Source organism: Crotalus tigris, unplaced genomic scaffold (genome assembly GCF_016545835.1).
Source record: "Crotalus tigris isolate CLP2741 ecotype Arizona unplaced genomic scaffold, ASM1654583v1 scf7180000024472.5447098, whole genome shotgun sequence".
In the NCBI taxonomy this organism is placed as follows: domain Eukaryota; kingdom Metazoa; phylum Chordata; class Lepidosauria; order Squamata; family Viperidae; genus Crotalus; species Crotalus tigris.
Window position 1 is genome coordinate 203,761 of NW_024100643.1, and position 25,398 is coordinate 229,158.

A 25,398-nucleotide genomic window follows, 5' to 3' on the forward strand; every position below is an offset into this window, starting at 1 on the left:
GCCGAGGGTCATGTAAAACAGTGAAGACTTATCTACCATTCAGAAGACTTGTCCACCTACCATTCAGTAAAGCCTGGCTAATTCAGTACCCCCCCCCCTTCCCATCTTTTCTGTTTCTTTCTTCACCTGCTGGTGGAAATGTTACACTGGATGAGGATGAGGCAAAACCTATTGAGCTTTTCCCACTTCCAGACTTCTTGGTTTTGTGGCTTGTGCCGTGGCTTGAAGATCTTTTGCCTTTCACCTCCGATCTGATGACCTCTGAGGGTTCTTTACTGCTCTCATGGTGGCTGGTGGAACTCTGCTGAAATTAACAAATAGGGAAATTAAGAGGTTGTGTGTTGAAGATTTCTTTCACATCTGTACTGCATAGCATATTTTATATTTTAGAAATATTTGCTCAGAATGTCCAAAAAACAGCAATGATCTGCATCACCAAAATGACAGCCTCAGAAATTGTTTCTCATTCTGGATCATGGCTGAATAAATTGTGTTTTCTTCCATGGATGAGTATTTTTAAAACTCAAATGAGGACTTGCCAGAAAAAGGCATGTTAGCCTTTGCTTAAAATAAGTCCATCACTGTCTGAAGCCTTTCATCCCACTGTCATGTAACTCTTACTTTTAACAAAATATTCCTAGTGCCTATTCCAGATCCATTTTGAATGTTGCCAAGAAATACCTTGATGAGATGTGTGTATGTTACATAAATGGTTTTAAAAAATAAATCTTATCATTTGAACCCATGGATTTCATGCCCATGAAAATAAAATTTGTTCCATAGAAATATTTAGGAATTTTCAGTTGTAATACCGAAAAATCTGGAGGATGCCATGGTGAAGTTTGGAGATGATGAATTTAAACAGGATTAATAATACATAGTCTTATAATAACCATTTACAAGAGAACAAAGCACTCATACAACAATCTCTTTTTCTTTCTCTCAAATTTATATAGCTGCGGATCTCACAATAACTGATTCTGGGCAATATAATCATAACAATTGCAGATAAAATAACATTAACATTAACCCTAAGATTACACAGAAGCAGCATAGGTCAAGCATACTTTCAGAATTTGCCTTCAAAGACATAAATACACCCAGCAGGTTAGAAAACTGAAAAGAGGAAGAATAAGTTCTCCAATCTGCTTTCAACATGTTATATATTAATGGTGTCTCATGCTTTTTTTTCCCTTTCTGTTTTCCCCCCTTCCTGAAACTGATCTCTGAAAGATAAAGGTGTTCTCCCCTGTACCTCATACATTATCCTCAAGCAAAACCTCTAAATTATTTTATTCCTATACAGTAATGCAATTAATGTTTTATTTTTAATATTCTATGTCCATGTTCCCATGTCATCGTGGGACATTTTTTTATTTCTTTTAAGCAAAAATTCAAACAGTCAAGCTTTCCTCTCCCTATTTTATTTTTGATCTGCTGCTCACTCATCCATGTAGTGTAAAACATAAAATTTATGTAAAATTATACGATAAAGAATTGCCAGGGAAAATCATAACCAGGATTTTACTGTTCCAGAGGTTATAACCAATATAAACCATGTAAATATTGTTTTTATTATTCTTTCGGGATTATTTCAGTAGTTCCTATTCAAGTTTCCTAACTGAATAAGGGTCATACTTAATAACCTTTTTTCAGATCATTTTAGCCCCACACATATTGTGATGTATAACTGGGAGAAACTTATTTATTGGGTGATTTAAAGATGGGTTTGGAGCCCTCCAAGCAAACAAAAATGTTTGGAAAAACCCAGAGAAGAAGCTTTAAAAGAAGTAGAAACTGAAGCAATGAATGATAGTAAGATGGAAGGTGGAAGACCAATCGTGAAGCCAAAAATACACCTTAGGTGCTCTGCAATATATATTGTTATTATACATTAGAATGAGAGATAATTTTTTACTTGGTTGATATCATTTTGAGGAGACAATCTCTCTCCTTCTGCTCTCTACACAATACAGAAATTGTATACAACCATATTATTAGTTGAATAAAAACCTACTGCATTTACTCTGTTATGTCAATCAACCAGTTCTGTGCAACATGCATTCCAGATAAGTACATGAAAATCAGGGGATGATTATCCTGAGGTTCTGTATTTTGTCCAGGAATATAACTCTGGATGAATACACGTAGTCCTTGACTTAAAACCATTTGTTTAATGACTGTTCACGGTTACAATGACACTGACAAAAGTAACCTATGACTAGTTCTTATGTCACTTATGACAGTTGTTGCATCTCCCGAAGTCACCTGATCAGATTTCAGGTGCTTGGCGACTTGACATGTATTTACAGCAGCATCCCGGGGATTGTCATCTGCAACCTTCCTAGGGAGCTTCTGACAAGCAAAGTCAATGGGGAAACCCAGATTGCTTAACAACCACAATTCATTTAGTACTGATTTGTTTAACAACCATGGGAAAAATGATTGTAAAATGACTCACTTAACAATTGTCTTGCTTAGCAATGGAAATTTTGACTTCAACTTGTGGTCGTAAATCGAGAACTACTTGTAATCAACTGAGCTGATTTATAAATTCAGTTGGATTTGTAACCATCTTTTTTCAGTTTTCTCATCTGCTAAACATTGCAGAGGCCAATAAGATGGAAAGAAATGCAAGGATGGGACAAAGATGGTAATTCCTCAAAGAAGTGCAAAATGAAAAAAAACACCATCATCCATACATCAGGCTGATTCAAACACCCGACCTCATTAACTACTCCCTTTCAGACAGAAACACTAAGGAGGATTTCCTCCTTATCAGTACCTCTCTGCTAATGTACATTAGAAGCTATTCACAATACATGCAAAGTTATAGGAATGCAGAGAGGCACATGTAGGGGGTGGAAGTAACTCAGAAACCACATCAAAGACCTTTTAAAGTCCACAATGCCAAAAGATGACTGAAATAACAATAATGCATTAATGCTGGGCCAAAATGTGATTCCAAAATGAACCTTTAATGGAAAATTCATTAACTTTTCAAACAGCCAACAGTTAAAGAGAAAGACCCAGATGTTTTCAGAGATTACTGGTGAGAAGCTCAGACTTTTCAATTAAAGTTCAAATATAACAATCAATTTAGGAAGCAAACTGTTTGCCATTCTTCTCAGGGGTGTCACTTGACTGACAATTGCAATTGCCTGTAAATTTCACCATTTAAACTAAATGAGAAGCCTTAGTTTTCCAACCTGTTTTGCTGTTACAAGGTTTTTTCCTGCCATGAATCTCACTGCCAAACTCACAATCTCATTGGCTCAAAGTGTGTGCTCTAAATTGGGAGGGAGGAGTGGGGAGTCTGTGGCCCTTCAGATGCTACTAAACTACCATTCCCAGTAGTGTAGCAAGCACAATCAATAGTGAGGATTGTAGAAAATTCTGGAGGACTAGAAATTTCTCTTTCTCTTCTATTTAAATCTTTTTCAGTTCAATTAATTATTTTGTGCTTATGGCAAACACTTTTCATTTAGTCATGATTATGCTTCTTTCTTCATCTCTTCTCATTGCTTCTTTCTTTTGCTGTCAGGTCCCCTCCTACCCCAATAGCTGTAGCATTTGCCTACATTATTACACTACTGTCACTGCCTCTAGCTTAAAATATTGTGGCATAGATTTAATTCCACCAGCCTGTTCCAGCTGCCAATTCCAGACAGTTTCCCAGCCATTTGGGTTTGGGCCAGTCTACTAGATATATGATAGCAACTGGAATAACTTCAGTGGAGCAAAAGACAGCCAGCCACTAGTAGAGCTGTGGTGACGCAATGATTAGAATGCAGTATTATAGGCTAATTCTGCTGACTGCCAACTGCCAGTAGTTTGGCAGTTCAAATCTCACCAGGTTCAAGGTTGACTCAGCCTTCCATCCTTCCAAGATCAATAAAATGGGGACCCAGATTATTGAGGGAAATATGCTGACTCTGAAAACTGCTTAGAGAGGGCTGAAAAGCACTATGAAGCAGTATATAAGTCTAAGTGCTATTTCTATTGCTTTGTTTTTTGCTTCAATCCTTTGGAAACATAACTGCTCTCCCTCTGACCTTTTTGAACTCTTCATCATCAACTCTCTAAGTTGCAAGATCAGCAAAATTCACAGAGTAAATAAATATACCCTTAAGAGTACAGATGTAAAAACATCAACCACACACAGTCAATAAATATTGACCAGCATAAGCTATCACTTGAGGGAAAATTATACCCTGAATCAGTCTCTTCTCAATATTCCTGCATATCCTGTCCTGCAGCCAAGAGGATCTTCTTTTATGAAAGGAATTGCTATAAGGAATGACCCAAATTGGAGAAAGTAAGAGTAGGGAGGGGAGAGTGCACAAAAGCCACTGAAGGCAGAACTGTGCACCATGGGTAAAGATTAGGTCTGCTGAGAGCAGGAGGAGGAAGAGGGAACAATGAACAATCTAAATCAGATAAGACATCTCATTCAAACAGAGATGCAAGAGAACAACTCATATAGGCAAGAATTAGAGAAGAATGAAAAGTCTAGAGAGACAGAGCTTCAGAAGATTTGTCCATATTTCTGGAATAAAACTTCTTCATCCTCTACCCCCCAGGCAATGTGGGGATTCTATATAGGGAGAATGTAACAAAGACATATTTGAATGGGAAATTCTACACCAAAACCCAGATGATAACAAAGTACAGGATCTAGTTAAAAAAAATAATCTGTTGTGTGTCTAGGTTCTCCTGTTTCAAGACATGCATGTACTGTACAGTATGCATACCGAAGATGAACGAATATGCCCCCATGTAAGCCTAGCCACAATGACTCCCATGCATCCATAATTTCAAAACATGATGTAGGTACGATACTGGAAACTGTAGCCAGTGCAAAGTTTTGCAGTTCACTTCCTAAAGTAATTTATTGCACCTATTCACTACCAAGCTAAGTACAATTTTAGGGATGATTAGATCTCTGGTAGCTGCCAGAACTGAAACTATTTTTTTTCTCCCGAAGTTCTGTTTAACAACTTTTATTAAGATGAAAATGGTCACAGTACAAAAATTCTAGCAAGTGAACTATTTCCAGTTTAAAACTTACATACAATTATGTATACATCAGGGCAGACACTTTCTGAGTCTTTCTTTACAATGCATTGGAGAAGAAACATATATGGTATCTGTTCTCTGATAAAACTTTAATATTTATTGAATTGTTTACACAGTAAACAAGCCTTATAGACTTAAGAATTGATTCCTATATCAAGTCCTACAAACTTTGTATCCAAGTGGTTTTTTTCTCCCCTTGCAGTATTAACCAGCCTGTCTATTAAAAAAACAAACTTCTTGAGAGTGCCACATTTGCTGGAGATTCATTATAAGCCCATTTTTGATACAGTGCCCAGTTGTGAAATTATCTCATTTTTTAGTTATATTTGGTGTCACATCTTACAAGTTTTTATCGCCATGAGTGTTTTCCCAGGCTTTCAGTTAAATTTGTAGTGCTATGTTTAGTATCTTGCTATTGGAACTTTGGTTACTCTGTATTACATTATGAGTTTTTAACTTTCTTTAAGATATTCATTTCGAATATTTATATATCTCTCTCTACCAAGTCCTAGGTGGCTTAGAACATAAATAAATCATGGAAAAAAATAATAAAGCAGAAGCAAAACAAAGTAACAATAAAAATGCTTAAATATAACATTTTAAACTTGAACGATAAAAAGAGGAACAAGACTAAACATTGAATATCCTCTTAAAAACTAAAGTCTTCAACAGTTTCAATAACAAAAGAGTTGTCTGTGTGCTTGACAAAATGGCTTATTATACTGTACGCTGTTTTTTTTCCTATCCCTGATTTGAGGTTGCGTTATAAATGATAGTGAGTTACATATTTTTTAAATAATATGAATGAGGCAATTTTTAAAGATAGGACTGACTTTTGCTAAGAGAAACAAATATAAAATGGAATCTCCATGTTTAAGGCATGCTAGAAGATGGGGCAGAAATATATTTCATTTGCATTTTAATGTGAACTTAATTAAGTTGTATTTTTCAGGACAAATTTGATGATATATTTAAAACAAAGTGTTAAAATGTGCATGTTCGGAGGAAATGTGTAAACTGATGAAAATAAAATGGAAAAAACCCTAAATAATATATCTTGCAAAATATATATGTGAGGTAAAGCTCCATTTAAACTAGATCAAATGCATACAAATACTTCAAACATGTAACTGTTTTTTTTAAAAAAAATCACAGATTGATGTGGCAATGGATTGTGACACATTTAAAATGGGAAACTGAATCAACCAAAATTTCATTTTACAACTATACAAATTAAAGAGTTAAGTGATAGAGCTGGTGTTTGATTTAGGAGAAGGCATGAATCCAAAAGGGTGACAGAGCAATTGGGAGAAAATGTCTAATAATCCAAGATACAGGAAATTGCTTTAACTAGCTATATTGTAATTCTACCCCTCCCCCTCCACAAAGCTTTTATTATTTTGGAGTTCCACTGTGTGGTCAAAGATGGTGACGTAGTAATAATAGTGCCAAATAGACGACATTTAAAAAAAAAATCTTTTGGCACTTGCTTGGTTAAAGTTTATTTATTTATTAAATTTTTATGCCACCCACCTTTCCTACAAGGGGATTCTGCTTTAAACCAAGATTGATTTCAGAGATCAATAGTTCTGTCCACAAATCAGTGGCTTCTATGATTCAGACTGATGCCTCAGCAAAATAGGGACCAATCAGAAGATCAAGAATCTGTCTCGATCAACCAGAAAGAATATGTTTTAATCAGAAAAAAAATCAGAAACTCAACCAGAAATAATATATCTCAACCAAACAGCTTGCAAAGGATAATAAGAGCCTTTGGGACATTGCAGAGGTTAGAACATTTCAGGGGCGGTAGGAGGAAGAGGAGTTGAAGGAAAAGAAAAAGAAAAACACAGCATGAGATGCCAATGAGTAATGTTTGCAGTTTTTTTAGCGACACTAACTTGTGTACGGATATTAAGATTCCAGGAAGGGTGATTGGGAAAGTATCAACATAAGGCTTTGTGAGAAGATTTTTCCTCTCCTTTCTTATATAGCTGATCAACCTGTTCAACCTCTCTCTGTGGTGAATCATAACTCCTGTTAGACTAGCGCTTACACCTTTCTTTGCAGAATTCCTATAGAGAAAGTGTGGTTATTTGAAAAGGAGAGCTAAAAAAGGGGCTGCAGGACCTGAGCCTATCTGCTTTCACAATTAAGGAGCGAGGGGGGGGGGAATGAAATGTCATCATGGAAGTATTTGTTAAAAAAATAAACAAACTCTAGAGAAACTTTGTCACAGCAGGAACAGATGCAGTCCAGAACAGAAAAAGAGCCAGAACAGACCATCCCTGATTTTAGATGGTTTATTTCTGAAATCTTAGATCCAATCTTTGAAAAAGTCAAAAGTTTTGTACAATCCTACAACCCAGGGGGACTAACCATATCATTATAGAGAAGCCATGGACCACAGAAGATATTATGTATTCATATTTTTGTCTGCTTAATCTTTCTCTTGGGGGTCTTTAAGATGTTCCCTCCCTCAGGACAGATTTTTTGTTTTATTTTGGGGTTGGTTTTTTTGTACGTCTGGTTTTTTTTTCTATTTTTTCTCTAATTTTTTTGTTTCTCTAATCACAAATTGCTGATATTGCTTTCAAGTGTGTTGAAAGCTACATTTTTAGCTACATTTCTACAAGTGAAACAATTAACCAAATTTTGCAAAGAAGTGGTTTTTATTTATTTATTTTTTTGTCAAATTTTCAACTACACTAAGCCAGCCAGCCAGCCAAACCAGCCATGACCTAATCCAGGATGTGCATCCAGGTCTCCCCTCTCCTCCCTGTAGTTTTGTTTCTTCATGCAGTATTCTGTGCCACTGATTATGTTCATGTCTCATTAGGTTACCCTTGGAAGGTTTTCCTCTTTTGGGTTTCCCTTCCCTCTCCCCCTCTCCCCAAAGTATGTTTAATTCTTACCAATCTTTTAAGTTCCCTCTTGTATACAGCTACATAAAGGCTGCATTAGCAGTAGCGGAATTTCTTTTTATGATCCCTAAAAGGAAGCTGACAATAATGTCCTGTCAGAACTGAAAGCCCCACGTGCAAACTTGGCAAGGAAGGGCTCATTGTCATTTAACCCTTTTTTTCTATGATTTGAAATTTCTCTCTTCTCTTGAGAGTTATGATATAATTGACTTATTTCTTGTTGATTAAGAAGTCACTGAAGCAGTAGGTGTGAACTTAAATGGACTCCAGAAGATGGTAGAGGACAGGAAGACCTGGAAGAACGTTGTCCATGGGGTCGCGATGGGTCGGACACGACTTCGCAACTAACAACAACAACAATTCAGAATCTTTAACTGAGCATTCAAAGGATGTTAGATATACCCTTCTCTGTTCTTTCTCTATGGAAACTGGAGTTGTAGCACCTATTTCCCACTAATCACTCCTAGTAATGGATTGATCTCACTCCAACAGGAGTGAGAATGTAATTTGAGGCTTTAGTGTGGTTATCCCCTCTTTGTGTTTCAAGTTTGTAATGAAGAAACAGGTACATGACAATAATTATATAAAAATACTTTGGTTATGAAGAAGAATCCAAAAGCTGAAATAAAATCCAGTATCAAACCAGCATCAGCCTCAGCAATTCACATTCTATGATATGCTGATTGAAATCCCATATAGATTAAATTGTGGTTTTTTAATCCATTAGTTTTTAAATTCAGCAGTGAATTCTACAACTTCACAGTACAGCATGTGAAAGATATTACTGCTAGATTCTAGCCTATATAGCCTGTCAGGTGATGATATTCTGAGAAACAGCATGAAGGTGGACTAGAAAAAAAACCCTGCATTTTCTCCATATTCCTCATAATTTTCTAAATCTTCTTGCCTAATCTGTCGGATATCAGAATAAATAAACTCCAAATACTTTATCTTCTCTCACAGGCAATACAGCAACCCTTTGATCATTTATTGCAGAATCATAGGGCTGGAAAGGATTTTGGAGGACTTCAACCCCCTGCCCAAGGCAGAAAACCTTACTGCATCCCAGAGAAATGGCTGTCCAATCTTTTCTTGAAGAACTCCAGTGATGAGCAATCACAAGTTTGGGTGGCAAGCCCAATCCTGTTCAATCTCTGAGTCCAAAGTGATATAATGACACATGCAGGTTACATTTATTTTATAGGCAATTAATTTTAACCAATAGGGTATATGCTCCCTTCCTTCCTTCCTTCCTTCCTTCCTTCCTTCCTTCCTTCCTTCCTTCCTTCCTTCCTTCCTTCCTTCACCATTTTCAGAACTTTTTCATTATAGAGAAAACATGGATCACAGAAAATATTATGTATTTATATTTTTGTCTGCCTAATCTTTCTCTGGAGGGGGGGGTCTTGGGTTAGTGCTGGTCATATCACTTACTGGTAAATACAGCATATGGATACAGCACAATTGCTAAGAGTTTATCCAGTCAAATCAACCCAAAAGATATTTAGCTTTATTGGATCCCAAGAGCTACATAATTGCCACCATCTTTTCTTCAACACTGAATTCAGCAACAGAAAGGCTGAATGCATAGATACCAATCCAGGTTCATTCAGGATTTCCTCTGATTCTCAGAAATTGACAAACAAAACTAGAAACAGAATCTCTTTAGGCATAAATACTCACTGTACTATAGAATCATCACTGATTTTTGAGTATATTGGCATGTCTTAAAAATACAAACTTCTGTGCATATATTAGCCTTCAAGATGTTGTCTTTTGCTATGGCAGGATACTTGAGGAGAACATTATGCTACCACATTATTATGCTTACTGAGACAAAATACAGAATTATTGCCAAGCATAACAATCAACTTGCAGAATGCTCTTCACTTGATTTTCAACTAGCACAAAGCACAGAGAATGAACATTTTTCAGCTTTCATGGAATACAATTTACTCACTAGCCTTGATGAACAGACTTAATGTAGAAAATTGAAATTTGCATTGACCATGACTTAACATTAAGCAACATCCAGTAAGTTTAAGTAACAGTAAATAAACTTCTTGCACAACTCCTACTTATGTCAATGAAACTTACACAGAACTGCTGGAAGATTGTGAATACATAGCCATATTAACAACCTGCTAATACAGCTGCCCCATCTCTCAGAAGAACCATCCCCTCCTTTATAGCAATTGAGATCAGATGGGCTATAATGTTTTTAATAAAAAGCAGTGGGTGAAATTGAGCAGCCAAGTTTTAAGTTTCATTAAGTTCTTGAGAGTAATGTACTTAGGGTGTGATGAGAAAGCTCCCTGATCCAAATGATTCCATAGGCTATAAAAGAGGTAGCCTAACTGCATAAATATTAGTCAGGGGAATACTGAAAAGGGGAAGGAATGAGGAGTGAAATGGATAAGGAATAACTCCAGATAACTGTAACATAAAATTGCTACGTTTTTCTTTTATAAAGAAAAAAAGACATAACAAACCAACAAACATCATTATTGTGCAATAATTCTTTAACAATTCTGATGCATGTAGACCACTTCAATTCTGAGTTTTGCTTCCTGGTATCTTTCTAGTTCCTGTTCCAGTTTACTGGAGAAGAGCACAACTGATAAATCATCTTGATTCACTTTAGAAGCTGAAGATGGCACAAGTGTTTTTGATTTCTTCTGTATAGCATTTATTTATCATACATCACCTCAAAAGAATGTGGAGGAACTCACTATGTTACTATTGCTACTTTAACATAATATCATCTTATTGCTTTATATACGGTGGTAATAAAACCCTCGTCTCCCAATCATAAGAGATTCTTTTTTGCAATACATTTAAAACTTTATATTATCCAATTGTTTGCCCAACATTATTCTTGGTATTTATATTTTCTGTTTAAGCACACAGCAGAGGAAAAACTCTCTCTAAAAGGCTGACCTATAATTTAATTGAACTAAATAATATTGTGTTTAACAGTTTTCACTCTATTCTCCAGAAATCAATTAGGCCAGAGATACAATGGACATCTAGCGAAAAGTCTGAAAATAAACTCTGAATTCTTCACAGTTAAACTGAAATCCATTTTCTGCTACAGTATCTATGGAATAGAGTATTTGGTAAAAAGTGCCTTCTTTATTTATCTTAAACAAATTTTATAGAAATGGAAAATGGAAAAAATTGAAAACAATAAAGAAAACCCACAATCAATTTAGCAAAAATAAAAAGGGGGGAGGGATATATGTATACACACACATATATATACAAACATGCTCGTGCGCATGCACACACAAACATACGCATACACCGAGAGAGACAAAGTTTCTAAATATACATTTTAAAAAGACGCTTCTTTAATATTACAAAATGTCATGAAAAGAACACACTGAGTCATCTTTTTAATTAGTAGAATTCATTGACTTTTCAAAACCAGAGAATCCATTAGGAAGAATTATTTTTAGCATTCCTCCATGCAGATTTTTTTCAACTGTGCAATGTTTGAGGGATTTCCTGCAAGCTCAGACTTGCAAAATCTAAATCACCCCACAGCACCCCCAACCAAGCTTTGACTTGGCTATTCCAGACTGCTCCATTTCTTTCTTTCTTTTTTTTTTCAAACCACAGTTTGGTGGATTTACTGGAAAGTTTAGAGTCGTTGTGTTGCAAAGTCCACTTCTGGTTTAATATTCTGACAGATGGTCTCACATTATCCTCAAGCCCCCTCCGGTACAATGAAGAATTTAGAGAAGATTCTTTCATTGTGCTGCCTAATGCAGCAAAACAGTCCCAAAACATAACATTTCCACCATTTTCCAACAATGGAAGTTAATTGGCTATTTGATTTTATGCACTTCTGTTTGTCCTGGCTGTGAGACCCAAAAGGCCACTATGGCTGCATTTGGTTGTGGTCACCCTTTAGCACCGCCCAGAGAGCCCAAGTAGCTTAAGAAATGCTAGAGACATGGCGACTATTGCCCGTGATATGCATTCTCTGGTTCCCTAGAAGATCTGCATGAAACAATGCCAGAAGCAATCATCTGACTAGCTGAATTGGATATCTAGTTACGAGGCCACTGCTGTACCCCCGTAGAAGTTGTGTGTATAGTTACGTGGATTGTGTGTATATGTTGACTTCTCTTCTGTCATGTTCTCATCATATGCTAAATAAATAATAATTGGCTATATCCATCTGAATTACTTTTATGGAAACACAATAGCCCAAGTAGTCCAACATAGAAAGACCTAAGATATATTTATCTAAAGTAGCATGGAGACTTTAAGTCTCAAAGTATAATGGACAGTTGGGCTGTGAGAATAATTTTGAGGAGCAGGAGAAGAGCTATAACTAAAGCAACAGTCAAAGAGGGAACGGAATTTGAGAAAGTGTCTCATACTTGACCTCCCCTAGCTCTCTTTATGATAAAGGCAGGCAGAATAAATCAGGAAATAATCTAAACAGAGATTATTCTGTTCAATCTGTTCAAATTTCCCAAAAGTAGATAAAGATGTGTGACAACGTTTTATGCCCTCTGAGAAGCATTTTGATAAAAAAATACATGCCTTCTCTAACTATTCCAAAAGCTCAAAACTGAAGAAGGCAGTGATTCCTATAATAGGTTAATAGTATGGAGGAGGGGCATGCTCCTTAACATAGTGGATTATATTATAGATGTAGGGAACCATCCTTCTTAACAAAAAAGACAGTTAAATCCTTCTTATACATTTGTATCCTTTTTATTTAAAAAATGGCCAACTCTAGATTTCATTTCTGGGCAGAAGTATGGGAATTTGGACTTCAGGAATGAAATTGATTGTATAGTCACAAAACCAAGGGATGACAAAGTTCTTTGCATCCCAAAGGTGCATAGAATCTGCATGAGAATCTCCATAGAAATCTTTGCAATATAAACATACTGTCTGAATATTTAATAGGTCAAGTAGGAGATTTATTTGCTGAACAATAATGAGTAGTGGGGATCTGAGGCCCTGTAGTTGTAAGTCTTACATCCTAGGAAATCAAAGGCAATGTTATTTCAGTCCCAATCTATATGAAAGCTGAGCATCTACAACATAACTGAGAAATGCAGTGGGAAAGCCAAGAAAATTCAAGGTAGCCTGATTATTGATGATAAATTGTTCTAGTTCCATCTTTTCAGCCCTTACCATAAATATTGACCATCAATAATTTCACCCCAAAAGGAGGGTTGACTGACTGAATGGGTGGAACATTTGTGTGTCATAAATGATATAATGAAATTGCTTACAATTCCAGAATCCATTATGACCTACAGTTGTAATTCAGGACCAATCTGGATATGTAGGATAAGAGTAATGACAAAATGATTTGTAGTTTCACATGTCTAGGTTCATTTTTGGTTGTGTCTGTCTCTAAGTCTGGAAGGCTAGAATTGCATTAATTCAGGCCAGATTGGAGTATTTAAGATACCTGCTTGCAAAATGCCCACTTCCCTCAAAAATACAGTATAACACTCTTTTATGCACTAAAAAAGGTCTTAGCAAAACACTCATATACAAAGTGGTCAGGTTCTCCACAGTATAGGCATATGCATCTGCATGAGAAGATAGTGGATTCTCAGATGTACAAAAGGAGGGGAGGGGAAGAGAATGGAAAAAAAGAAAATAATGATACATTTTACTCAGATTGTGTCATAACTCTTAAAATTGTTTATTGATGGCCAAGCAAATGTGAATTAATATAACAATAATCTTTGGAATGTCTTCACAAATACATTTATTCTGAATTTCATTTGAAAATCCCTCTTGAACTGATCAGTTAAGTCTCTTCCATTCCAGACCACATTAACAGTTGAAGCTCAGCAATATAGTCTCACACCAAATGCTAACTTTATTCAAAGACAATAGATTTCATGATTGACTAGACCTTTGAAATTAGCTTTTAGGAATGTGACCAAATAAGAGCAATTGTCTATATGTAGGCTGTTCTGAATTAGAAGGGGAAGGGATTGCTCATTCTACCTCAGTCATTACACTAAAGATACAATATGCCCTACATGAGTTCAGTCAGTAAGTAAGTAATTTGATTTCAGCAAGCTCATACTGAATGAGGATAATTTATAATATTCCTATGATATTTGCCTAGCAGTTAGTACTTGATGATCAAAGATTGGCATCAGCAGTGACTTCAGGATTATGGGCTGGGATGAGTAAATTCAGCCTGGTTTCATGGTTTTCTGTCAGTCATTAAACAAATGACATAGTTGTTCAATGAATTAGATTCCCTCATTAGTTTTGCTTATTAGTCATGTAAATACATGCTGGTTGTCAAATCCCTGGATTTTGATCACATTTTGGAACACTACGATGGTTGTAAGTGCAAGGATCAGTTGTAAGTAACTTTTTCAGAGCTCATAACCATTAAAAATGGTTGTAAATCAGGGACTACCCATATATAGCAATAGCACTTACTTATATACCACTTCACAGTGCTTTACAGGCCTCTCTAAGTGGTTTACAAATGTCAGGATATTGTCCCCAACAATCTGGATCCTCATTTTACTGACCTCAGAAGAATGGAAGGCTGAGTCAACCTCAGAATCGTACTCCTGGAGTGAGCAGTGAACTAGCTTGCAGTACTACATTCCAACCACTGCACCACCATGGTGCTATATAGTACCAATTAATCCATTTTTCAGCTAGTCTCAGTCACAAAAATATATATCTTACTATCAGCTTTACCTGACTTCCGTAACTCACTACCCACATACAGAATCATGTTCAGTATAATTGGAAATAAAGAACAATCTGTTATGAATGTGATGTATGTGAGGATATGAATATTTCTTTGAAATCATATTTGCCTTCCAGAATTTTAAGATTAAAGATATATTGTTTTACATGCTTAGAAAAAACTTGAATGCATTTAATTGGAACATGTGATTGATCCCAGAAGAAATTGCACTAATACAATGTAATCCTGACTTGTTTCAAGCCCCCTGCCTCTGTTGTTGCAGTAGGCCTCTCTGTGGCCTCATCTTTGTTCTGACCTAGAGAGATATCCTGCTGTTTGCAGTTTTAACTCTGGGCCCCTTAACAGGTTGTCTTATGGTAAAGCATAATTTTCTTAATGGCTGGTTTTAACCCGATGAGATTCCTAAAGCTAGAGTCATGGTGGAACATAAGGAATCTCACTCTACTCCATAAGATTAAATAATGGATACTATAGTACAGGATAACCGAATTATGGAGAATGGAGGAAGAGAAAGAGCTTATTTCACTTTCTGAGCAAAACCATTTCCAGAAAGGCTGAAAAGTACACAATTGACCTATGAGAGTAATAAACAATGAATATTAGTTTTTTGCAATTATTATGTAAGTACCCAAAATATAACTGATTATAGCACAGAAATACTCTCACTTTGTTTCTGTTTTGCAGAGACTAATTCTTTCTGTCCTTTAATGTATTCAGTTATTTTCTGCTTCTGGTGAATATCCATAGGTAGTCACATTCATTTTAGTTCATTAACTTTTGATATATTCTAGCACATTTCATTGGGGGAGAGGTGCTTCCTGAATTTGTAAGATTTGGTCATCTTCTCTTTCTGAATATTATTATAGTCAGATCTGTAAACCACTCTGATTCTTAACATTTTTACAAATTAAAATGTTTTGGCTTCTAGCCAAAAATTTGTTGTTTCTCTTTCTTCTTTGCTGCCTATTTTGAAGACAGGCTGGACTTCTTAGGAGAGTCTGATCTGAACAGATAATGCTAAGCTTGAATATGTATTCACTAAATTTTACTTCATTTAAGTATTTGAGGCCTATTTCTTATTTCATTGCTTTTTCTGCAAAGTACAATACATTTTGTAAAACATATTTTCACCTATTCTAGGAAATGAAAGTGAACAGAGAACCTGCTTTCAAATTACCTTCAACTCTAGAAGGAAAGGACCTACTTTTTTTCAGTGTCCAAAACTAATAAGTTCAGGTCACTCAGACAAATTCACATCCTACAAAGTGGTAGTGCATATATGAAAGAGAAAAATATCAGTATTTATTGTCAGAATCTGTTTTGATTGTAGAAGGATATAAATGAAATAAACAAATATATTTTTCTCTTTCTTATTACCTTCCTTCCAAGTCACTTGCAAAAGATTAGAATAAGGGATGGATGAAGTAGCTTTCACCAGTATGTGTCCCTCTGGAAGAAGTAGGGACACCAATCTCACAAGCATATGAGGCATCACAAATGTATTTCAGGTCTATCCCCTGAATAGCAACTCATTATTGTAGTTCTTATTACTTCTTTGCTTAGAGATGGGCTATTTCAACCAGGCAGATGCTAGGAAACTAGCATGAAAGGGTGGGTGTTCCCATCAGTTCATTTTCCGGGCCTCCACTTATTCATAAAAGATCATGAAGCATCGTCAAAGAACAAACACTGACTGATTTATGGTTTTGATGGTTAGACAAGATATATTATAGAAAGAAGAGAGTTATGTTGTAACCACAGAGTAAGAGGTAAATTTATAATTGTACTTATAACTGCCATAAAGAATATCAGAAGCTACTTATTTGTATCTTTTTTCTTTCTTTTCTATTTCCCTTTTTTCCCTTTTTAGCTTTCTCTTTAATTTCACTTTTTCTTGCTTTACAGTAGTGGCCAAAATTGTGGAAACCTTTTGGGAAAAGTTTATTTTTGAGGTTTGATGGCTAATAACACTTTTTTGGGAGTATTACCATAAAATTATATATCAATGAAAAGATAATTTAATCAAGAATGTAATGCAACAAAGTTTGTTCAATTATCTGTGCTGTATTCTACGAAGTTATAGCCAAATTACCAGTACAGGAAGCACAACTTGCTTAGGTTGATATCAGGTAGCTTTCCTTCATCTGATTGTAGCCAATGAGCATGAGTGTTTAGAGAGCCAATCAGGTGTCATCTTGTTTTGGCAATGAGCCAATCAGATCACAGTAGGATTCAGTTACTGATGTCATATATTGAAGCAGAGAGGAGGACATTTGTCAGTGTGTTATGTGATCGCTATCAAGTTGGTTGGATTTTTTTTTCCTTTCATTTAGTGAGCTTGTAAAATGTAATAAAATTAAATTGTGCAAAGAGTTGACTGGTTGCCCAGAAAGCAATGTAAAATAGTATTATTAAGTGAACAAAGCTACAGTTATAAAGATATTAGAAGAAAGCTTAACCAAAGGTGGCATTTCTACTGTATACTTTTCCCAAAAGGTTTCCACAATTTTGGCCACTACTGTATATTAGTTTGTATTAGTTTTAATCTTCCGTTCTAAAAAAAAAAATCTATATTTTATCTACCTACCTACCTAAGAACAAACCATGATATGATTTTATGACCAAAGCTTTTAAAATGTCCAGTGAGCATATGCTAGACTTGAATATTTTGCATTTCAGGAAGAAATTCCAAAGGAAATCACCATCTTGAATTAAGCTACTGAGATGGAAATTACTTTCAGATTTGCTGCTATCAGATTGGTTAATAGGGAAAGGAAATGTTTCACACTGTAGAACACGAAATATTGTTCCTCTTTAGGAGGTTCTGGTTACTTATGTCTCACTATGCTAATTCCGGCAGTTTACTAAGGGTCACATTCACTCTACTCTTTTGACTGGATGACATTGGTACTCTACATAAGAATTCCTGATATTGGCTGGCCTTTTGGTGTAAGTGGGAAAATCTTCTTTACTACGCCTTCTCTCTGTATTCACCATACATCTACTAATCTACAGGAAGTTATCATTTCTCTCCCGGCCTTTTTAATTTATTTATTTCAAAATATTTAAAGAATAAAATAAATAACTAAAAACAAAAAGAAAAGACATAATGGAAGATATAATATCAGTAAATAAACTAAGAATTTACCATTGTCATAAAATTTAGAATTATTTCATTGATTAAAAACTAACTGATGATATAAAACTAAAATCATTGTATCATCTTGAGACATAATTATAAATCACTACAAAGCTCTAACCAGTAATATTTATATTGATATCACCACTATCATGATCTAAAATAAATGTATGAAAAGGAAAAAAAATCACTAAAAACAACATTGTTATAAATTCGCACCCATGTATCCAGCTGGTGATTACTTCAAATTATTTATAATTGCTACTGGTTACTATCTTCACACCAAATATATCCTTTTAAAATTCATACTCTTGAGTATTTAAGTTTGCTTTGTATGTGTGTGAGAGAGAGAGGGGGGGGGGATTTGCCATTTCTGCTTAAATTTAATCAGACTTCTATTCTAGGTGTATCATTTCAAGTCACAGTAAGTATAGTAGGTTAGCATTTACAGCTGTTACATGGCTGTGTGTTGTTTTTTTCTTTAATAAGAATACTCTGAAATTTGGCAGCATAAACAATATATATACTGATCTATAAAAATATTCAATCTCACCCCGAACGCTTTTTAAAATTATTTTCAGAATAAAATGTTTGAAAAATATGTATATACACAAATAGATATATACTCAAGTTGCTATGCAGTTTTTAATTAGGCAGTATTGACAATGAGGTCAACTGTAGAATTGCCAAGGCAAGTTCTGCATTTGGCAGATTGCGGACTAACGTGTGGGACCGCCGTGGAATAAGTCTTGCTACTAAGCTTAAAGTTTACCAGGTAGCAGTGCTAACTAACCTGATGTATGCTAGTGAGACCTGGACAGTGTACAGGAGGCACGTTAGGCAACTGAACTATTTCCACATGACTTGCCTTCGTAGAATTCTGAGGATCCGGTGGCAGGATAAGATACCAGACACAGATGTCCTCTCCAGAGCAAGCCTATCATCAGTTTACACTCTGTTGATGAAAGCCCAGATGCGCTGGGCAGGCCATGTTGTAAGGATGCCAGATCATTGCAGCCCTAAACAGCTCTTCTATGGTGAGCTGTCTCAAGGAAAATGATCGCACGGGGGACAAAAAAAGCGATACAAAGACACGCTGAAAGCCTCTCTCAAGTCCCTGGATATTAACACCATCTCTTGGGAACTTCTGGCGCATGATCAACCAACATGGCGCACCTTGGTGTACCAGGATTGCCAGACATATGAACACAGAAGGACAATCTTGGCACAAGAGAAGCGAGCACTCCGCAAAGCCAGAGCTGCAAATGGTGAAGTAACAGTGTCTACATTTCTTTGTTCAGTATGTGGCAGAATATTCCATGCTAACATTGGTCTTATCAGCCACCTACGGACACATTGTTAATGGCCCATAATCCACGAGATGTCAAGGTCCTCATTGAAATCGATGGACGAACAACCAGGCAGTATGTAAATATATTCCCTTGAGTAATTCTGAGCAAGAAATATTTTACTGTGCTTCAGATCACAGGCACTTTGCCATATTAATACAGATCCAGACCAAACCAAACAATTCGTCAACTCTTGCATCTCCAGTATGACCAAAGTTAATATTTTGCCTTTTTATCACAAACCTGGCAATTGAAGGTTGGAGATTTGAAGTAGGAATGTCAGGATCAGTAAGGCTATTGGAGAACAGCTGTCTTAAGCTGTTGAACTCAGGAAGCCTAATTGGAAGAGTGTAAGATTAGGAGTTGAGGGCAGCTCTTTGTGTTCATTTGCCAGCACTTTGACTTACCAATGTTTTCCTTGCTGCTTATTAGTGCTGGTGACGGGAGGAGAGATTAAAGCATCTTGGTAAAATGCAGCTGTGGTTCACAATGAGTAGCAATTTAAATTAATTGTGTTGTGAACCAGATGAGAAATCTCTGGAGGTCAAATAGAACCCCAGAACTTCAGATGCCCAAATCTAAAGCTTTCATAGGCAACCATATATCCTCCAAATATTCTTAAAAATTTATAATTCTTAAAAACCCTGCCTGCTGGCTAAGCAAGCTGTTAATAATGTTCGGTGGGTGGTAGGCAGTCGCCCTCTATTCTAATGTCCACTGTATGATATCTAATCAATTGTGAAGTCCTTGGTGTTCTGCAAGCAAACAATTTGGTTGTTTGTTTGCAGACCAATAATGCCTGCAAGGAAGCAACCAAGTTTAGAGAGCACTAAGGATTCCACAATTCATCCCTGAGCTTTTTATGCTCTTTTCTATTAGATCTAATCAATTGTCTGCAATATTCTTTGGGCCAGCAATCATCATAAACAAAATCTGTGAAAAATCTATTTCCAGATTATTTATAATTTATATTATAAACTAGAAAATGTTACTAAGACTAATCCATAAAAAATATAGCAGTGTTACTATAAATGTTGATCTATTGCCCATTGATATAGCTAGCAACTTAATCTTTATAAAAATACAGTTTTAATTCATGCCCATCAAATGCTTTTTCAAGTTGGAGAAAAAAAATAAAATAAATGACTAGGCCTCTTTTGGACAAACACTCTGGCAACAGAATTAAATTAAACCAACTAGCAAAAATCAGATTGGGTTAAATCCAATTAATTTAAGCTGGCTTAACTAAGGCAGATGGCAGTTTCCCAGAAATTATTCCAACAAAAGTAGCAGTAGGATTCCTGACGTAAAATAGTTTATGTATATAATAAGGGAGAGTGTGTGTGTGAATTCTAAATGTTATACAAACAGAGATGAGGCTTCAAGAACCAGAAAACAAATTCTGCAGAAAATGTTAGCATATAGCTTCCAGCAGAAACTTTGCTGCTGACCCTGATAAGTGGGCCCACAAACCTAATGATCACCACAAGTCCTTTATTACAAAAGAACCCCTTCATTTTACAACACTGTCCTTTAGATTTATTTTTCCAAAAATCACCTTTGTTCACCTTTCATCATTTAACTTTAGCCATACAAATGGTACCATTTAATGCATAGTTTTTCACATTCCTGAGAAAAATATGAAAACTGATTGTCTTTTTAAAATAAACCTACATATATTGTTTAACTTTAGATATTTATATTAGAATAAATGTTTTTGTAGTTTTTCTTGTGTTTCACTTTGTAAAGCAAAATTATAAATATAAACAATTAAAATTTAGGCTTATGAATTTCTTTCAAACTTTTTTTCAGGTTTGGTCTTTATTTATTATTCATGAAAATATGGTCAGTGTACATAAACCTCAATGTAACATATCTAATAAATTAATAGGCTAAGGGAACAAGATGGCCATTGATTAAGTCCAATCTATATGTGCTCATTTGCCTATTAATTGTTGTTTATATGACAACATAGAAAGTTATGCTAACTATCCAAACAATTGCTAGCTCACTGGCTGGAAGAAAGTTCACAGAAAGGCAGCAGAGAGGTAGGAAGGACAAGAAATTATGGGCTGCCTGAAATAACCTGGGCCAAAAGGAAGAAATGCCACAGAGCCAGTCCTAGACTAAAAGTACCATCTAAATCAGGCATACACTCAAAAACTGGGGAATTCCTTCTGCAAGTTAATCAGTCCCTATCTTCTAAGAATGGGCTAGCCAGATCCATCTTTCCATGGCTTGGGAAATAACACATTTCCGAAACTGTGTTGGAAGCCAGCAGAAAATCTGGAAGAAAAATCTAATATGAATGAGTGAATCTAATGGCCTCCAAATGTGTAGAACAAGAATTCTGTCTACACATCTACAGAGAGCCAGAAAAATGCCCTTGGAGAAACAATGTAGAGACATGTACACAAATATGCTTTAAGCTTGAGAAATAAGCAAACAAGTGAACGATATTCAGACTGCTTCTGCCATAATTCATGGGATATAAGAGGGAGGGCAAGGAAAACAATGGCAGGCTTTCAAGGTTCTGTTGGTATAGCCTACAAATATAGTTCCAATCAAACCTGAAGAGTCAGTTTCTAGTCTGTCCTGCCTTAAAGGATTGACAACATGCTAATAACCAGGGATAAGAACTGTAGTCCAATGCATTTGGAGGTCACCACAATGGGGAAATGCTGGCTTAACAGCTTGTCTCAACAATGGGCTGTTTCAGCTGAGGGATAGCAGCAACATCTGGAAGTGTAGACCAAGCAACAAATATGGGAAATAAAAAAATAAAAATAAATAAAATAAAAATAAAAAAAGAGAGAAAAGGGGCGTTGTCTTACCTGAACGCCTTTTCTCAGCACGGAGATGGAGAATCCACCAATGGGTTTTCTCTGTCTGCCTGCTCTTGAGACCAAGTTAGCCAAACTTGACATGCCCCCTGTTGCTAGGAGATCCAGTCTTGACGAGGGCGAAAGTGGCTGATGCTAGGACGAGGTGTTGGCTCTCAAACCCCTAATACCAGCCTAACTGACCTTAAGGGTGGGTGTGGATTCTCCATCTCCGTGCTGAGAAAAGGCGTTCAGGTAAGACAACGCCCCTTCTCCAGCACAGGAGATGGAGAATCCACCAATGGGACATTCCAAAGCCTCATTGTCCCAGTGGGTAGGAAACAGATAAGGCTGGCTCTACCTCCCCGGAGACCACCTGCTGGAGGACCCTCCGACCGAAGGAGGCATCTGCCGAAGCAAAGCGGTCAATCCTATAATGACATACAAATGAGGAGGGCGAAGACCATGTCACAGCCCTGCAAATCTCCTCGATGGACGCCTGAGTGGCCCATGCCGCAGAGGTCACAGCGCTGCGAGTGGAGTGGGCTGTGATATGACTCGGAGCTGACAGGGAAGAAGACAGGTATGCCTCCGCAATACAAGCCTTGATCCACCTGCCTATGGTGGAAGCGGACACCTTCTGCCCCAGAGAAGCTGGGAGGAAGGAAATAAAGAGGGCCTCAGACCTGTGAACAGGTGCTGTGCGCTTGATGTAATGCCACAATGCCCTGTGGACGTCCAGTGTGTGCCACTGCCAGTCCAAGTCATGGGAAGGATTGTGGCAAAAATTAGGCAAAATGACTTCCTGTGCCCTATGGAAAAGTGAGTTGACCTTGGGCACGAAGGTGGGATCCAACCGAAGGACCAACCAGTCCCGGTGGAAGATGCAAAGATCGTTCCTGATCGAGAGAGCAGCCAGCTCGGAAATACGTCTGGCTGACGTGATGGCGACCAGGAATGCGACCTTGTGAGATAAGGCCCGTAACGGTATAGTAGTAATGGGCTCAAAGGGCGGTTTCGTGAGTGCGCAAAGCCCACCAGGCAGCTCCCAAGAGGGATAACTGTGCACCACGGGAGGCCTAGTGTTGCATGCGCCCTTGATGAAGGCGTGTATCCTAGGATGGTGAACTAGAGGGACTGAATTCGCGCTAGTGAGCAACGTTGATAGAGCCGCCACCTACCTATGAATGGTCGCAGGGGCCAGGCCTCTGTCCAGACCCTCAAGAAGGTAGTCTACAATCTGAGGAATAGTCAATCTGTAAACATCCAGTTGCCGCCTTCCGCACCAATGGCAAAAATTTTTCCAGATGGAATCATAAATACAATTGGTCACTGGTCTACGAGAGGCCTGAATCATAGTGATTGTCCGTGGCGAGAACAACTCTTAAGTCATGATTGTGTGCTCAAGCGCCAGACGGCTAACTGTAATCACTGAGGGTCTGGGTGTTGGAGGACCCCCTGGTGTAAGGACACGCGATGCGGGGGAATCTTCCACAGCGAAGAACAGGAGAGATTCATTAGGTTGGCAAATGAGGGCCTCCGTGGCCAGTACGGGGCCACGAGGATCACTTCCGCCTGCAGTTTGCGGATGGTCGCCGGGATAAGTGGGAGGGGGGAAGGTGTAAAGTAGGCCCTCCGGCCACGGAATCTACAGGGCATCCGTCCCCTCCACCCCTGGGAAGTAATAGCAGGAGAAGTACCTGGGGAGTTGGGCATTGCTTGACGATGCGAATAGATCGAGGATCGGTTGGCTGAACCTTTGGGATATCTCAGAGAAAAGATCCGGATGTAGTCCCCATTCCGAGGATCTATTGTAGAGCGACTCAGAAAGTCTGCCTGCCGGGTCTTCTCCCCCGAGATGTGCTCAGCCCTGAGGGAGGCCAGGTTGGACTCTGCCCAGGATCCCAGCAACTGGGCCTTGGACATGAGGGACTTGGACATGGTGCCCCCCTGCTGGTTCACGTGGGCCTTGGATGCCATGTTGTCCATAAGGACCAATACGTGACGGCCTCTGATCCGGTATTGGAAGTGGCGAAGAGCTAAGTGAATGGCCCTGACTTCCAGCCAGTTGATGTTGTGTCTCAAGTCTGTGTGGGACCAACAGCCCTGCGCAAACTGAGACTGTAGGTGGGCTTCCCAGCCGAACAGGCTGGCGTCTGTCACGATTGTGAGGCGGTTGGGCTCCTTGAAAGGTGACCCCTTGGTAACCGCCTGTGAGAACCACCAGAGAAGAGACCTCAGGGTTTGGACCGGGAGCCTCACCTGCCAGCTGGATGCGCTGGCGTTCAACCGCTGGAATGGTAGGAGGAACCATTGGAGCTCCCGCAAGTGGAGTCTGGCCCAGGGAACTATGGCTATGCAGGAGACCATTATCCCTAGTAGTTGAGAGAGCAAGACCAGTGGGATGGTGTGGTCTGTGTACACTCGGCGAGCTAGGTCCCTGATGCTGTCCAACCGCTCCTGGGAAAGATAGACCATACAGTTTATGGTGTCTATGATGGCTCCCAGGTCTGGATGAGGGAACTGTCTGGCTTTTCCGGAAGTTCACCGAGAACCCGTGCTGTTGGAGGACCTGAACCATTAGGTCCAGGTCCAACTGGGCTGCCCGGAAGGAGGACGCTTGGATCAAGATGTCATCCAGGTAGTACTGGACGCACACCGGTACCTTCTGTAGATGGGCAGCCAGAACAGCCAGGATCTTGGTGAACACCTTGGGCGCCGAGGAAAGGCCGAATGGGAGGGCCCTGTATTGGAAGTGATGGCCCCTGTAACAGAACCTGAGGAAACGCCAGTGACCTGGAAGGATGGGGATGTGGAGATACGCTTCCGTGAGGTCTATTGACACCAGGAAGTCTCCCTGTCTGATGCTTCCCAGGATGGACTGAAGTGATTGCATCTTGAATTTTTTGTATGCAATGTAATAATTCAGACCCTTGAGGTCTAGAATTGCCCTCCATCCCTTTGAGGTCTTGGGAACCACGAATAGGATGGAGTAGAATCCCCTTCCCTTGTGAACCAGCGGTACCGGTTCTATGGCCTGTATTTCCAAAAGATGATGAATGGCCTCCTGCATAAGCCCTCGCTTGATTGGATCCCAAGATGTGGGGCAGGTGATGAAGTGACTTGGGGGACTGGACAGAAACTCGAGGGACAGACCGTATTGGACGGCCTGTAATACCCAGCTGTCTGTGTTGTAAGCTCCCACTGATGGAAGAAATGGGCCAGCCTGCCCCCTATGGGAGGGTGACATGAGAGTCACTTGGACTTCCTGAAGGGATAACCTGCCCCTTGAAATGGCCATTTGTTTTGATTCTGCTGTCTGGGCCGAAAGCCTGCGCTGTCATATGGACAGTCA

The 25,398-nt window shown here is 38.2% G+C and overlaps 1 protein-coding gene across 11 annotated transcripts in view; it reads right to left on the reverse strand.

Moving 5' to 3' along the window:
• MLLT6 (MLLT6, PHD finger containing) overlaps nucleotides 1-25,398 on the reverse strand; it is a 112,821-nt gene that overhangs the window by 35,475 nt on the left and 51,948 nt on the right. For 9 of the 11 annotated variants that reach the window (XR_005555491.1, XR_005555492.1, XR_005555493.1 and 6 more), the window contains one exon: nucleotides 127-304. Coding sequence is in view for 8 of the 11 variants with exons in the window: in XM_039333178.1 (XP_039189112.1) it covers nucleotides 127-304 (178 nt within the window). In the remaining 3 variants the exon portion in view is untranslated. The remainder of the gene's footprint in view (nucleotides 1-126; nucleotides 305-25,398) is intronic. The other 2 variants (XM_039333179.1, XM_039333183.1) reach the window with 1 other exon arrangement.